We start from the raw sequence: 18,103 nt of genomic DNA, 5'->3' as shown, positions 1-18,103 counted from the left end.
ATCTTCAAACATTGGACTTTCCGTCTACGATTTTGAAAGTTCTCGTTTTACGAATTTCCTAACGCGGTGAGAAAGATTGTTGAAAATTCATCGGGTTTCGCCTGGTCTGTGTAACTTCCAACGAGGACCTCTCCAAGTATTTTTTAAAATAAACAATGAATTCGCAATTGAAGTTTACCATTCCGCATTTACAACTATTTTCTACCTTGTAAATAAAGGTCGGTTAAGGCAATTAGGGTAAATCGTGAATCTTTTGTAATATTAAAGGTAAGAAAGGGCAGAAAGCACTGTGAATTTGAATAACGTAGCAAGCTTTGCTTTCTTTGCTTGTTCCGTAATGCTGCTACCTAGTGAAGTTTAATCTTTCCCCTTTAAGCTGAAATACAGTCCTTTTTCCTGCTGTACTTCGACCGTGCAGAATATTTTCCTCGTACAACCGAGAAAAATAAAATGCTCGACATTTAAATAGATAGTATAAAATATTTTTACTTTTCGTCTTGACCCATTTATGGGAATAACATACGTTATGTATGTAACATAAGGGAAGATACAAAAATATGCTCTCGTCACCGACAGTTGTTTTGTTTAAATCTCACCGCAAATATTTTAGAAAATATGGGAAATTAAATGTTTTCACAAGGTAAGAAAAGATAGATTCGTAAATAACGTCGATCGACAGAAAACTCTGTAGAATTACACAAAGAATCGAGTTAAGAATTAAGATGAATTTTCCGCGATAGGGAACAGTTGTGCGGAATTTATTAGGCAACTTAAAAAATGATACTTGTTTAGTAACAAACGATCGTAGATGATGATAACGGAAAAACTGATTACCATTTTCGACGCCGCTTTTATACACAAGGGTGGTATACGTATATCCCGCAATGATTATTCCATTATTGGCTTTTCGGTATACGCATTTTCCCGCTGCCGAACAACCACCTAGTCGCGGATACGTGAAAATTTATAACGTGTAATGTATTTTGTTAGCATATTTGATGGCCGTATCTACATTATATTACGGGCGACTAAATTTCGAATAATGGCTCGTTTTTCACAGGGATGGCAAATTTGTCCCGTTAGCAGATTAGTTGAAGCGCCGTGGCTACATTTCGCCGTATTATGAGCTTTATTTGGCATGAAACAACAGCGAATGCGCTACGCGACGATTGTTGTCCAACGGCAACGGTTCTATAATTTTCTTCTCGCGAGTTCTCAATACCGTCTCTGCTAACGATCGAGAAACGAGTTTATGTTTCAGTGAACGTTTTTTTTGTACAATCCAGCAACCTGTTGAAGGCTTAGGAAGAGATTTAAGGGAGAAATAAAAGGTGTTCTTTAGTTATTAAATTAATATAAAGTTATCCACTTTCCTGTACTTTAATTTGATCGTATTATTTGAAGATATTTGTGAACATACTTTCTTTGTATTGCGGATAATAATTTTCTACAATGGCTTATGAAAGTATTTGGACATCTTTTTGGAAACTTTTTAGGATCGTTTTGTCGAAACTTGAAAATCCAACTGCTTTACCCTTTGACGTTTTTTTTCGGTACAATATAAAATGAAAGACAGAAAGGGGTTTCAAGATATACGACTTTCGTTCGGATGGTAAAACGAATTCCAAAGTTCAGGAAATATTGATATCCAATGTCTGTTTTTATTCGTATTTTTTCAGCTAATTCCACTTGAAAGCTCGGTAGGTAGAAAATATACGAGCAATCAGGAGTAAAATATTTTTAGATTTTTCACGCCAAATCGTATGATCGTCCATATATGTTTTAACAGCCACGATGATTGAACAAAGATTAGTAAACGTTTGGAATGGAAGATATTCGTGAATTATTAATAACACATTTTAGCCAGCCGATCGTTTCATACGGATCAAATTGCTTTTATTTTTCATACGATACGTAAATTTTGCTTCCGTTAGCTTTTTATTTTAAAGCAAAATTCGTTGAAAAGAGCGTCGCTTCTTTGATATTCGACAAAAATTGATAAATACACGGATGCTGATTTCGTGACTTAATCCGTGCAGTTTGTAATTTAGTCGGTTGCTAATTGGCGAGCATTCGTATCGAGATTTATTCCCAAATATCTGAAAAATATATCTGATATATTTTAAAATATATTTCCAATTTAACGTTAGAAAATTTCGCGTTGACGAGTTAGAACAAAGTTCGTCATATGCTGTAAGTAGCCAAAGGGGGAAATTTGCGTCTATCGAGTAATTTGTCTAATGCTCTTAAACATTTTCCTTCTTCCAACTTGCTCGAAACATTTCGAATAAATTTGATGCCTGCCGAAACTGTGGGAAGTTGAGGTCTTTCGAAGTTGACAGTATTGAAGTCTTGGAAACTTTCTAAAGTTCTTAATGTTGCGAAGCTTTATGAAAGTCGCGAGGAACGAAGATTGACCAATTTTATGATCGCTGAACGAATATGAACGAGGTCGTTAGAAAAATGGCACGTTCTATCGTTAGCACCGCTATAATAGCTATATGTATGTGTCGATTGATTCGCACAGCAACAGAGCAATCGATAGTTTCGACTGTAAGTATAAGACGAATATAAACGAGTACAGCAATAATCGTTAAATCTACGTGATTCGTGTTAACACGAACCGGCTACGTGTAAATCACGAAAAGACATAATTTTACCTTAGCGAGGGCAAAAGCGCTAATTAACCGTCACGCTGTGGGTAGGGCAAAAAAGGCCCCAGTGAATTTATCAGTTTTTCCTCGTGTCGTACGTGTCACACGAATGTAGAAAGTACAAACGTATCGTGATTTCGATTCGTAATAAATTTCCAATCGACGTTACCAGCCACAGTGCGTTCCATTTTTGGCCACGGCTCGCATAAATCGCCCGCAAAAGTTTTGCCATGACGTGGAACTCGTCGGGAAGGTCGGCTGTTGACGACGTTTTTCACACCCACGCGAATATCGCGATTGGAAAAAACCGGATCAGTTTATCGTACTTTATCGCTTGTTTTTCGCATTAATGATTCTTGACTAGGTGAATTACGTTCTGGTAAATTTAGATTTTCTCATTTTCTGCTTTCTTCTGTTTCTTTCCGCTCCACGAGATGTTATTTTATTATATAATAATAAGAAAAACTGATCGCCTAGCTACTCTTTTAAATCTATTTTAATTATGTACACGGGAGCTGAGATTATTGCTATTTCAACGTGAAACATTTTACCGAGACTTTTTCAAAAAAATTCTTCGCGTCCTTTAATAAATATAAAAATTCCCCAGTCAACTTCTCATACTGTCAAAATAAAATTTAAACACAATAGCGATTTATCGTCTTCGATCTTTTTTTTTCGGTCGCCCGTTTATTTTCTCTTTACATTGATTTTCACTTTACACGAGACAATGACACGAACAAGTAACGCGTACAATGGAATGGAATATCCATAAATTTCCCTTCAATAATTCATGGAAAGGGAGCAATTTAAAATTCAAATGGAATTTTCAATTAAATAAAACCAAATGCGTTAGCTTATTATTCGAATTCATATCTCGTTTATACTTGGTCTATACTTTCGGATCTTGAAATATTTCAATTTTCATCTACCTCTCGATTTTCATTTATCGAACAAATTTTTCTTCCACCGTTACCAGTTCCTCTATATTTTCTAAAATCTTCGCGAAACTTTAACATTCTTGTTCGTTCGTGATTACGTAATGAAACGAACATCCTTGTGTCGAAGAACGGTGGTGTCAGGTCGGAGTACAACCTGAATCCTCGCCTTAAATCGCGCTGCGTTGCGTGAAAACCGCAAAGTGATCCGAACAAACGGCCCGGGTTAAAGTAAGTATAATGGAGAGCAAGATTCGAGCGTAGATAGCGGAACAGGTTAACCATATTTATTGGAACGCTGGTGCAAGTGGATAGCCTGGTCGCTTTGCATTATGAAGAGAGAAACGCGGTTGGATCTGGGGTCGCGTTTCTATCGCGTGTTTCACGAAGGGATTCCGGTTTGTCGAGGTTTGATTAATTAACAAGTGCTTTCGCACCTTTGTTTCTACGCTTTGTTTTCTCAAGAAGTGTATTTAAATACGTAGAAAAATTCATCAAACTCTTGGTAAAAAATATTTGAGAACTGCAACTCGAACTAAACGGAAGTTCGTGCAGGCGTACAGACCGAATATCTTTACATCTCTTTGTAACGGATAAAATATTTTAATTGTATCAGAATCTGTAAGCCAGAATCGAAACATCGATTTTTATTTATTTGTAATTTTTATTTCTTTCGAAGGTACTTCAGGTATATTAAAATTTATAATGATTTCGATTCTCTTTGAAAGAAGCTCTAATCGATATTATTATATTCATTTGCAACTTTTTAAACTACTCCATGTTTTAATTGTATTTAACTTTACGAACGTGTAAACTTTCTTCGTAAATTTTAATTAACGTTAGTATCAATCTGTGACTTTTCATATTTTTTAAATGTTGCTATAAAGTTACATTAATGTTGGAATTAAAATTTACAAGCCCTTTGATACTCTACGCGAATTTCAATCAAACGTCGATATTCGCTAAATTTTTATATTTTCGGAGAATTTTCTAAAGAGAAAATTTCGGATTGAATTTCGAAATTCTCGCGATTCATAGGTAGCATACATCAGTGATTTTTGTCATACTATTTGGTAATTTCCATCAAAGCATGTTGCATCGGCGCTCGATTATTTAGTAGCTGTATTTGCAATGACGGATATCACTTTAATAAATTCGCTCGATGTTTGAAGCGGAGAAGCGTTTAGTATAGCCATAGCGAGTAATTAGTTATACGGTTGATGGTAGATCGAAATGGATGCCGGATAAAACGTAAAACGGTTGCTTCAGGACGTTTTAATTAAAATCTAACAGGAAAGTATTGACTTACGGGTCCGTATTTTGCGGTCGGACCAAGACTTTGGTTAAATCTCTCCATAGGAGTCATAGACATGTGACGCTGTTCTTTACCGTAAAATTCTGTGAGGGACATAATAAATCACTAAGTTAATCCTTTTGCTGTCGTGAAACGCAAGTTCGGCGCAAAGCAAAAAACGATAATATATCGTCGAGTCTGTAGCAGCGTTTCTTGACTATGCACAATACGTATGATATGTGGAGCCGAGCAACAGAAATAACAAATTGTATTTTTCTTCCGTGTGAAAAATTTCTCGTTTGAAACGGTATGTATTGGTACATTTTAATATATCTATATACATATACATGTGTATATTATATAACATAAGTAATATATTCTTAAATTTTCGCGTTAATTTCTCGATTGATTTTTAAAAGGTATAATTTGCACAATATTTCATCGATAAAGTCTTGATACTAGTTTCGTTACCTTCTTTATGCTTGAAATTACCTTCGTCTAATGCACTATAAAAAGCGAATTAAAATAAATTGTTCCGGTTAACTTCTTGCACTAGATTTCTGGCTCTCATTACTGTTCCACATAAAGGAGCCAAAGTGTTTCAAATAGCACTTTGCCATTACAAACTAATTAAGTTTGTCGAATCTAGATAACGCGATTAAAGATCCACGACGTAATTATAAATTCTAGATAATTAAGGATCTATTCGCAGAACTTCTTAAATGAATAATGCAGATGATGTGGCATTTCGCGTAGAAAACAGCAGCACGGAAATAATTTAAATACGAAACATATGGAAAATAGGGTAAATGAAAATTTCAAATAAGTAGAATAAATGAGAATGCATATGCGCATGACACAGGGAATCGCAATGTCTCTTAAATTTAAACGAGCGCGCTATTGGGTGGCGTTTAAAGCAAATTATATTTTACTCTAGGATAGTAACAGAGAAAATGGAAGTGTCACGGTTTTGGTGCGATTTAACGCGCGCCCGCGCTCATGCCGAGCATCGTTCATTAACAATGCGATTTAAATTAAGCGATATGAACGTTTCGGATTCTACAGGGGACTTCGTGAATGATTTAGCATAAATAGCAGCGTTATACCTTCTCCCGGTGGGGCGTACATGTTCGTCGTCCAAATTTCGAATATAAATTAACAATACGGTGTTTGTGTAACGTGACATCGCAATTGATACCATCGGGTAATTATTAGTAACCGCGTTTACGCTGAACCATGAATGAAAAGCGATCCGTTACAGGCGAAATATGAAATTAATTAGTACGATGACTTTGTTTGTACGCCCAATAAAATACGTATCTAATACGACTGACCGCGACTAATACGAATTTCATATATATGGTGGTATTATGCGGAAAATTTAGCGCTATACGCGATGCGTATCCAGCCTCTTTTCCAAGTACGTACGAAAAGGGAAGATGGCGATAGAATATTATCTCCAAATTTCTGATCGCGTTCTTCACGAACGTATGATCTTCGGCCGCGTTAATTAATCGCGCGAAAATTTCGACAATTACGACACTGGAACGAAAGTGCGTCGGAAACCGATCGATCGATCGATCGAGTGAAACGTAAGAGAAAACGGATGAAAAATGACCAGTTGTGAATTGCACGAATTAAACGTGAGCCGGTTCGCAGTCGGTTGGAAACGGGGAAGCGTGGTAACGTTTTCTGATGCGGTAAATTCTAATCGTATCAGTGGGATATCGGTCTCATGCAAATGCGGAAAGTTTTAAGTCGCGCGGCCAACGACGAGCAAGACGAGCGTGGCGAATTGCGGCTAAGTGGAAGTCTCTCTCAGGACAAGTGTTAAATTGCAATTATGCTAAATCGTAGCTCGTAGCGGGTGAGAAGAGGAACAGACCGTTACGTTGCACGTTGCACGTTGCACGTAGGAAAGCCGTGTTAACGATACCAGAGTAGCGTCGTAAAATTTCCACGTTCCCTGTGTCGGACGTGGTTAACAACCAGCCATCCTCACGACGAATTGCTGTCTGTAATTAATTGTGTCCTCTAGTTGGCTGATGATTAAACGGTAAGATTGTCGTTTACGCCTGGACACCGCCTACTCTCGAAACACATTTAATCTGAATTTATTTGTTCGCATTTGTAAGGGTTTGCAACGAAAATTTAGAACGCCTTCTACCGAAACGAAGTCAAGATATACGCACTTTCGTTCGTAACTAGGATCTGTATTGAGATGATTTTACACAAAAGACGATAATTGATGCAAATTGTCCAAGAAATCGTTCAAATCGATCATAATTTTGAATGATGAATTTCGAATTCAATCTGCGAAACTAGATGGAACTCGAATTCGATCCTATTTTGAGTAGCAAAATAGTAGCTCCCTTTTTTGGTAGCGAAAAATATTTAAGCGTCTGTTATCGTCGTTTAAATAATAAATTTTGATTTGACCGGTTGTATAAAATGTATCTTAAATCGATTGATAACGATATTAATTAAGTCAACGAGAATAACGCAGAGCTACTCTGAATAACTTAAGCTTCTTACGCGAAGTGAATGAACCAATAACATCGTGACCGAACGAATATTGATCGCGTGTTTTGTGCATCAAGCATAGAGAAATATCTACATTTTCAGTAGCATACTCTGCAATTTTACCGTCTCTCGTTCTCTCTAACTGAAAGCTATCTGTATTCTTTAGAATCGAAATATTTAATATTTGCATCTCAAACTCGTCGCAGTAATTAGGATGTGATTAATTTTTATACGTATGTACGTTTGTGAACATCAAAGCAACGAATAAAATAGAAGGATAACGATTCTCGTCGACGTAAAATCAGCATGAAAGCTAAACAAAATACACGAGGGAGATATTTCCCTGGCTTTATTTAAGTTAGACCTGCGTAGAACTTTGGTTGACCGCTAAAATGAGGAAAGCCATAATTCCGAATGTAGCTCGAACTATGTCTTTATCCCCGACAAGCAACGCAAATTTCAAGTATTTAACGAATCTGCGATGAACCGTATAACGCTACGATATAGAATTGTGTTTGAAACGAAAGACCGAGATAATAATTCACAGAATATTTTTGCGCTGTTGAATAATAATTTTGCTTTTGTTCGAAGGTAAAACTATAAAAATATAAATACGTACGTACGACGGTCTGATTATCCGCTATTGGAGCAGAAAACGAAGAACAAAGAAATAATATATAAAACGGAAACGTTTTACGATATTTAAAACAACGGTCGTTTATCGATCGAAAAACTCGCTTTAATTACGATCGCGTAATTTAGGTGAAATAAAAAGCCATTAGAGTTTAGTAACGAACACGTAATCACGTACATACTCGGATAGTACTTGGAGTCTCTATAACTCGCAACCACCTTCCCAACGTCGAGATCTTAACGTTAATGGGATAGCGTTCGAGCTTGAAAGCAGCTCGATTCGAGTCGACTTCGTGTAAAGTAATTCCGTGCGAACTCACGAGAGAGGTTCGTTTCGCGACTTCGTCGTCTCACGTTCAATTCCGTTGCTTTTTCGTCCGGTTACGTCAGCAGTCAAAGTCGAAGTTTACGGTCGATGAGATCCGATTGTTATCGATCGATCCGTTAACTTCCGTCGACGAATGTCGTTTCGCGGCGAGATTTGCCCAATCGAGAAAGCGTTATGGAAAACGATCGAAAGATAAAGAAAAAGACGAAGACTAAGTGCAACAGTTGGAGGGAAAATAAAACAAAATTCAATTACTTTGACGGTATTTTTCGTAATGGGAAATTTTGCGTGCTAATTAAAGGCCGAAAAAAAGACGAGCAAAAGATAATGGTTTTACGTTATTTCGCTTTGCCTGTAAGTTGAACTCGCACATTCATGTATGCTCAATCCATGCGAAATCAATTTGAGTAAAGTGGATTTGTCTTCTTTTACTTTTATCTTCTTTATTATTCCAGTAATTCTTATTCATAGGTTGGCCTGTATCATTCGATGTTAACAGGATGCACTGGTTTTAGGACATCTTCGCTCCTATCAGGGATAACCCTCGAATCGAGAATTCCTAACGTGCTGTCCACTCAGGGTAATCCGTTCAAAGTCCTACGATCCCAGTTCGTTTGACATCCCCTGATCCCCAAAATCATGAATATCAGAAACACGTAAAACCAACGGAACCGCTATATATGGAAAGCAAAGTTGTCTATTTATGAGACATATTATCAAATGGAATTCCATATCGCAGCTATTTAAAGTGCGTTCCTATCCGAAAGATCGAAAGACGATAATCCTTGTTGTTTCGTTAAGGGTTGATCTGTTTTCGGTGATAATTGAAACGTAGATGTGAGAGAAATCTAACGTTACACGAATACGATACGTTATCGATGTACGTTTTTCTGCTCGAACAACTTCGTTTACCTACTCGTTGTTGGTCTCTTTTTCTTTGTAATCGTTTAAAGCGCGCGTCTCCCTGTGTTTTTTTGCGTATCGCTGCGTTCGATAGCAATTTCCTTCAGTTACATAACTACGGTAGCTGTTCAATTTTCAAAGAATTTCACGAACCGAACGAACAAGCAATTATCAGAGACGAAAAGTTGCTCGCCGACCCTTTTCTCTTTTATTCGACCTGTATTTCTTTCTTTCGTTCTTTCTTTTCGGTAAACCAATGAATAATCAAAGCGTGAACGTTTGATCGCGAGAACGTCGAGTTGCGGAGAAATAGAACAACGTGTGGACGCACGCTCGAAAGAAACTTTTATTTCTTCCTATTGAATCGACGTTTTGTGAATGGTTCGACGGTGAATGTCGAATAGTATACTGTACCGTGCAACAATAGTCGTCTGCAACAGTGACACGCATTCGAAACGAAATTGGAGCAAGCAAAGGTTGCTCTTACGGGCGTAGCTGAGTCAGATAGACTACGCTTCCTTCGATCTTTTTCTGTTTAACATTAGCTAACCGTTTAACCTCTTTTATGATGCGATGAAACGACCAGGAATTCACAAAGGATGAGTCGGAATTATTTCTTTGTTTATTTATTCATTATCAAGAACTTGTGCATATGTAGCGTCTATCAAATAGACATTAATGGAAAATTCGTCTCCTTGAAAACATTTTTTAAGACAGACTTTACACATCGTGATACTAAACATCGAAGGGCTGCAATTTAATTTACATAAAAACATCCTCGCAAACATCTCGTTATACACGGAGTTGCAAGCAACAATTGCGCTATTCAAAAATACGATATTAATTAACACTTTTTAACCGTGTGAATTCATCCTTACGCCTACCGTGATAGCGAAAGTGATTAATCGAATGGAAATCGTAAAAGGCCAATCGAGAGAAAGTCCATCGATTAACAGGAGGTGGTTGGGCGATTGAAAACATTTCAATTTTTAGAAACGAAGACGCGGTTGAAAAATTTCTTCCAGTGCATTTCCAAGCGAATCGATAGAACCACTTATCGCGAAACGCTAGCCATTAGTAGCGACATATTTTTAGCGAAGCAAAAGCTTCTTTTGGCAAACATTTGCCGTATAAACGATGCATATACCCTCGTTTTGACAGTATTTGGTGCGAGGCGCGCCCACGCTTAGAGGATTAATGCGCAGTGAATGCGAATGCCGTTTTGTCGTAGCGAACAATCGATGGAATTTGTCGCGCGGATTTTTAATTTCGCGATCGAACGATCATATCCGACAAATACGACAGAACAATGGCATGGTAATTACCGTCAGCCGACCGAGCAATACTTTCGCGCTTTGCTCGACGAAAATGAAACGAAATGCAATTTCAATTGCGTCCAGTCGAAGGAAATAATAAGTGCGATCGGATGCTCGAATAGGAAAAAACGTGGAAGATTTAAAATCGTGTTTGGAACGCGGATGGAAGCGTGCCCTTTTCCGCTTTTCAAAGAAACTTTCTCTGGCAAGATTAAAGCGTGCAATCGAACGCGTTTCGTGCCTTTATCTCGCCCGATCGTTGGCACAAGTTTTCACAGCGGCGGTCAATCCATTTTTTTCTTTTATCACGCTGACCAACGGATGATTCTTCAAAGCAAAAGTTCTATGCTATGTGACAAAGGAAATATGAAGTTTGAATTCTCTACACGAATTTCTTTACCGGCGTTGCTTCATTTCGATATTTATTTATCGTGGAAAAGAATATCGTTGAGTTTTTAGCATATTTGAAGGAAATGCATCGATGAAACGTTTTAGCCTAAATCTTGTATAATTGTGTTCGTTGTGAGAAACAAATTGAGAGAACGTAAGTACAATACATAACGTCACGGTAATAATAGAAATTAATTGTTCTGAATATCATTGGAAAAGTAGCTCGGTATTTTTCATTTAATTATCTGCATGTAATCGCTTGAAAGCGCGCGCGGGATATAAATACGTACGTACGTATGTATGTATAAGTTGCCAAAGAAGATTCGCGGATCCAGACGCAAAAAAATTGAAGAGTGCCGCTTTAGTTAGAGCATGGTCGAGCTGTTGCTGCGAAAACATTGTTCCCATCCACAAAGCCCGTGGAACTGAGTCAAAGAGGAAACGTGTAGTTCCCGTGTTACCTTCCTCTGTTTGCGTTTCCATTGGCAAGACCAAGAACGCATAAAACAGAACGAAACAAAAACTGAGAACAAATTAGGACGCGTTTCCTTGTTCGTAAGAGGATTGTCTTCACAGGAGCCATACACGTGCGCACGCTCAAAAGAAATGTAAATTTTCAGCTCTAATTTCTAAGCCCTTTAGTCCATCCTCTTCGTTCTTTGTGCAGCATTTATCGAATCACCGACGACGATTCAAACGAAGATTTTGAATAAATGGAAAAAATACTGTTTTACATTTCGTATCGTTAAAACTTTTATCTTCAAACGATCATGTAAATTGCCATCGGGCATGATGAACCGATGGAACATTCCGCATCTATTCGTTGCGTACAATTTCGCAAAGCATTATTCAAAGCATCTTTGCATCCGGATGGATTATTTAAGAAAACGTGGCAGTCGTGTCTAATTTATTCAAACTAGGAAGAAGGTTCGAGTCGTATCGATCGAATTTCTTGTAATGAAATCTCTTTCTTCGAGGGAAACTGCTGCCCCTTTCAAGAAAGAAGGCAGCGGTATACGCAATATCGGAAAAGAGGAAGATAAGAGACGCGATTCGAAACGGTGGCGTGCTTTGATTTGCGATAAAAAGGGAGCCTGAGGTCTCGCGTTCAACTTGCATTGTTATCGCTGGCACTGTTTCCTAGAGAAATTAATGCGCGCACGGTATACCGATGCGAAAAAGAGAGGATAAAAAGCAACGCAGCGCCGCACCGTGCTGTGCCGTGCCGTGCCGTGCCGTGCCGCCTGAGGATAAAGGATCGTTTTATAGGATAGCTGTGCTCCTTTAAGAGGAAAGGATTTGCTCGAAGGTTCGCTTTAAAATAAAGATCCGTGATATTTCAGAAATGTATTTCCTGCTGCGTTTTTACGTAATTTGCATTTCTTGCGCTCCTGTTTCCTTTCTTACTTTCTTTAATGCGTTGTATAAAAATGATATTTTTCGTCGTTTTCGGTGGTATCGAGACACGGGATCGGTCGAATAAAAGGAAAATTTGTAAAGCGAACGAGTGTATTAATTCGTTAATGACGGAAACGTAGTTTATAAAAAAAGTCCAGGAATTCTTACTTTTATGGTAATTTAGAAAATATCGTGAGATACTCTGTGTATCAATATCTGTAGCTATATTTATGTTTCTACTACGGCAGAAATGTCCTATATCATTTTACTACATTTACCGTTTTCATTCGTAAAATGGCGTATTCCATTTCGAAACATTCTTCATAAATCGTAATTGTATACCGTAGACACAAACGCACACGTATACGAGAAAAATAAACATTCGTGATAAATCGCAAAAATTACACAACACGTAGCATAACAGAACGTGCTTTTCTGCTTGTTTTAAAATACATCCGCCTTGAACATTTTAAAGTTATAAAATATGCTAAATTAAATACAAATAGGTACATTTAACTCCCAAACCCTATCACATTTTCTTTTTTTTGATATTTCTTCTTTCTGCATCTAACATAAACTCCTCCTTCCTCCCTCTTTTCATATTAAGGACTAACCGTGTCTCGTGACGATATATTACAAATTTGATTATCCTATGCAAAGGATTCAAGATTGAATCTTCAAATGTAGAAGCCTAGCTGACTCGGATAACCCTAGCTCCCTATACATGTATTTATATAGATACATATATTTTCGAGGCACCATTGAGAATCGGCAAAAGGGAATGTCGAACGAACGAATCGGTCCTAGTCAGAACCAGGACTGCGGTCGAATACGATTACGATCTTGTGCAAGAATCGATGACGACGAGCCCATTTTTCCACGTTGCTTTACGCCGTGGAACAGGAAGTTGACGGTTCATACGTCGATTAGAATCGCGGCTTTCGAAGCAGAGTGCGCGAAAACAGCGTCGAGATATCGATTCCATCCGACACAATTTCCAAGCGGTGGCTAGTAGCGCGCGGCACGTTGCACTTGCGACCGGAAACGTAGGATACCAACGAATCGTAGAAATGAATCGAACACGCGCGCCATGCCAGCTCCATCGAACGAATTCTTCGTTTTGCATGTGGCGTCGTTTCATGGTTTGATTGGCAGGCTTGTTTCCACACATAGATTTCGCCTCGTGTATTAACCCTTGGAGCACTCGTGTTCTTTTATTTTCATGCAATTTTCTTCGAACACCGGTGGTACCTATTTAGTTTTTCGGCTCTGGATACAAAATTTGTATTTCTTTTTTTCTGTTGTCTGTTCTCTTTCATTTCCTTTAGGAAATCCTTGTAATTTCTTTTCGCGAGGAAACAAGAGAATAGTATATTTGCGTTTGAAGAATGGATGCTGGTAAGCGTGTTTAACGAGGTGTACGAATAGTAGAAGTGAAGATCCTGAGAATTTAATTTATTCGTGTGTTTAAATTTTAAATTAATTATGTTTATATTATGGTTATAATTAAATTAATAATGTTTAGTAGGATACATATTATACATGCGATTATTAACGTGTAATGGGTACAAATTACGTAAGAAGTCCCATGATTCTGGGAGAGAATATAACGTTAATTAATAGTAACTTTGATAAACGATCGAAGTAACTTATAACGATCTGTAGAAATAAATAGGTAGACAATTAAAACGAGTTATTTAAAACGAGAAATTTAATTTCGTATTCCTACAGTAACGATAATACATATTTTCTTCGTCTCTTGCTTCGAGCTTTCACATGGAACAAGCATGCCGATACGAACCAAATTCTTCCTTTCCGAATCCAAAGTCAATTCTCTTAGCGAACTTCTACTCAAACTTTCTATTCACAAAACCAATCCATCTTCTCTCTTCAGACACGTATATACGCACACAACCGTCGTCCTATTCTATTCTCTGACACTCGAAATATATATATATATATACCCGACGTTCCTCGCTATCACGTGAAAACTTGTCTCGTATTTATGAATAATGAACCGCCGCTTTTACGTCCCGTCGAAATCGATTTCATTTCGCGTACCACTGGAAAGGACGCTCAAAGCCAGGCACAAAAACCGTTTGTCCGAATACGATTGTCCAGCTGGCGCGTACCAAGTCAACGAAAGGATTATGTCGACACAGCGTTCGGCGTGCCCGGGGGGCAAACTTGTCGCGAAACTTTCGGACAGACGCGCACAATTTCGTGTTTCACAATCTCTACGCGCACTCGACGATGAAGCGAGAGGAGCCTCTGATACCACCCACCCAGCACGGACCAGGATAGTGTCAGCTAGCCAACGAGAAAGAGAGAAATAATCCAGAAAGGCGGATACAGTCATACGTACGAGTTATACAACGAACGAGCGAAAAATACAGACAATGTAACAAAGACGGATGGTAAATAGAGAGCCAGTTAATGAGCGAACAAATGAGACAACGATAGAGAAGAATACGAGAGAGAGAGAAGCGAGCGAGTAATCAACGCGTGGCGAGGGTTAATAGAGAGGCGAAGAAGGAAGGTTGGGAGGGAAGAACGAGTTGGAAGTTGGAAGAGAGAAAGAGGCAATGGATGGGGCGGGAAAGACACGGAAACTCGTGAAGCTTCCGTGTGTAGGTAAACGGACAAAGGAAACAGACAGGAAAGCTGGGAGAAGCAACAAAGAGGAGAAGGTTAGGTTAGAGAAATAGGGGAGGCAAGCAGAGAACGAAGAAGGAAACAGAATTTCACGCCAGAGGCCACGATCTCTGAATTCTGATTGCAACTATACCGTGTCCCTTTTGACTTCCGCCCAGTCGCGATAACGTATGACATTATCAGCGTTGCGTCCGATATTGTCCGTAGTTCTGGTATTTATGGACTGGAATCTCGGTCGCAGGCTGGATTCTTAACCGCCATCAAGAACGGTATCTTCCAGCCACCCGCTCCTCGTCTCCTACAGTTTTACGCGGCGGCGTCCCTGATAAAAATGCCGAAGTAAGTTCTTAAGCTGAGAGAATGGTGATATCGGAGGATTAGAATAGCAGCCAACGTCGAGATCGTTCGACCATTCTGATTTTTTTCTTCGAGAAAAAGAAAAGCAGAGTTCGTAGCCTTCCGGCGACATTCGCTTCGTCGACTTGGAAACTTTCTTATCGAATGTTTTTTAGTTTCGTTGTTAGAGATATCTTTGATACTTTCGAACAGGATTCTTATTCGATGTACGTGTTTCATAATAGTTATCATCTTTTAATTGAATAATTTAAGATTTTACGTTAAATTTCTATGAATTTCATCCCATTGGAACTCTACGAGCGATCAGTTTTGATATCGTATACGATTTTCTCGATCTTGCGCATAGATATATCGCTATGGAAGAAATATTAACGTCAAATATCGTTTTATCGAGTCATCTGACAACGTTTTCCTTTAAAGTTGTATCAAGCTTTTTGATCGAAGTACCAGAGAAGTACGATAGAAATGAGACAAACGAATAATCAACCACCCCGTACACAATTTTCAACGTCTGAAAAACTTAATTTCCCTGAGAATTCTATTTCTTCTTTCACGGAAAATTTCAAATTCAATCAATTCGATCAAACTGCATCAGTAAAGATCCCCAAAATCAACTACCCGAGTAACGCTCGAACTGATTCGACGCTTTTATATTACGAGCCCGAAAGAATCCTCTGTCTTTGCAGGTTTCATTTCTGCCTCAGCTATCTGGGTCGTTCTCTTTCTTTTTGTTCGGACGTTTTCTGTCTCGTCCGTTTGCTTCTAAGGAGCTTTGAAATGCGATAATGTCTGTCGTCTACCTTCATGCGTGTCTGTGCGCGGTTAAAGAAGTTGAAAGAAGTCGGGAACGTGTCCTCTTTAAATTTACTCCTCCTGTCCGGGTGTCGCTCGAGAGCGTTACATTACAGACGTGATGTTCCACGTCGTCGATAGCAGCCCGGATTTCCGGCTTTCCTGTCGCACGTCCGTCCATTCCTGCGACACTTCTTTGGCCCACGGCTGGAATTTCTACGAGATTCATTCTCTTTCTCCTCTCTCTCTCTCTCTCTCTTTCTCTCTGTGTCTCTTTCGATACTTGCCCGATTTGGCTTGAAATTGAACGAAGTGTAATCGTTCCTTTGCGACTTCGAAGTGTGTTACGTGAGCAGCTTTACCCCTGCCAGAAGAACTTACGAGTTTGGAAATTTGTTGCAAGGCGACTGTACCAACGGTAGAAGAACAAACGGATTTTTTAAAACTTCGATCACTATGGGTGGAATTTGCATACGTACGTATTGGAATTGAGTTGAGTTCTTTCGAATCGGGTAGTAACGAAAAGACAAAAGAAGAAAAATATATTTATATGATAAGTGTGATGGATTATTTCAGACTCTTTTAATTTATTATATTTTATACATAGAAAAATTGAACGACGTCGTTACGCTACATCGAAATATCATTTTCTTTCGAATAGACGATAACCCGCGATATTTATCATTTAATACGTGTCCCTTCTCGCGAATAACCCAGAAACGATTTCAACGATTTGTTTTTTCTCTGATAAATAAACGAAGTTGATTAAATTTCTATTTGACGAAATAACATTAGGTTTCTTTGACGTGAAGCGGAACTACCGAAATCAGACTTATTCAAAGAGCAAACATTGTTTGTTATTCGATATTTCTTTCCACGATTTGATCCAGTAATGGGGCAGCAAATTGGTTCTCCGCTCGCTAATTATTTGCCAAGCAAGTTGAACATAAATCAAATAACATTACTGGTCTTAGCCAAGATACCTTGCGCTATTACAATTTGAACAAAACTTGAAGAAAGAAACGTTGTTAGATCCTTCAACGCATATTGAGCGTATCATAATTTAATAATTTAAGGTTAACGCGTCGAAGGGGAACGTTGTACGGTTAGTAGGACGTTAGTTCGAAGCGTATCTTAAAATCTCTTTGGAACGACTATGCGGAAAATAGTACTCTACAACAGCTAGATGGAAAATAGCATTGTGAAATGCTTATGCAGAATACGTCTGTGGAAAATGGTATCTGCTCGATTTGCATTTTGAAACTAGCAAAGATGGTTTTCAGTTACATTTTAAAATCGAGATCTCATAAGAGGACTTTCACGTCATTCCCGTGCAGAATGTACTTCGACAAATGGAATGGAAGTTGGTAATCTGGTTTTTTCCGCAACGAAACGATCGTAAAATGCATTATCTCGTGCTGCCTTGGAAGAACCTAAATTTCTACGTGGCGAGAAAAGAAAAAAAAATCAACGAACGAAATACATCGTAATACAGAGCAAAACTATACGTTCTCCGGATAAAACATTCCAATAACAATAATTTATTGTCATGGGACCCGAGCATTTAGCCCCGATAATAAATCGAACGTTACGACGAACCTCGGTATCTCCCTCGCTGAATCTACAATATCGTCGTAGATACTGCTGCCAAGCGAACAAATAAGGAAGCATTTTTAAGAAGAAAAAAATCATGAAGTCTTTTTATTTGTCTTGTGGAGAGAAAAAAAAACTGTCGTTTTTCCAGTAATCTGCGTATGGATTGTTGGTGGTTGCGAGGAACAATCTGAAAGCGGTAACTTCGCATTATAGTCGGAGGCTATTTATTTGAAAATAGCCACACCGGATAATTTCATCGGAAATTATACGTCCTTTGTCAGTCCAAGAACGTATGCAAGAAAATTAGCTCGAGAACATGGAATAACGAT

At 38.4% G+C, this 18,103-nt stretch overlaps 1 protein-coding gene across 1 annotated transcript in view; it reads left to right on the top strand.

Annotated features, from left to right (window-relative positions):
- Positions 1-15,608, top strand: part of LOC126921158 (neural-cadherin-like) — an 88,427-nt gene extending 72,819 nt beyond the window's left edge. Inside the window, exon 13 of the mRNA XM_050732445.1 lies at positions 10,576-15,608. Coding sequence (XP_050588402.1) covers positions 10,576-10,683 — 108 coding nt within the window. The 3' untranslated portion in view covers positions 10,684-15,608. The remainder of the gene's footprint in view (positions 1-10,575) is intronic.
- The last annotated feature ends 2,495 nt before the right edge of the window (positions 15,609-18,103 follow it).

This window comes from Bombus affinis, chromosome 10 (assembly GCF_024516045.1).
Source record: "Bombus affinis isolate iyBomAffi1 chromosome 10, iyBomAffi1.2, whole genome shotgun sequence".
In the NCBI taxonomy this organism is placed as follows: domain Eukaryota; kingdom Metazoa; phylum Arthropoda; class Insecta; order Hymenoptera; family Apidae; genus Bombus; species Bombus affinis.
This window is presented reverse-complemented; position numbering and strand designations above follow the sequence as displayed.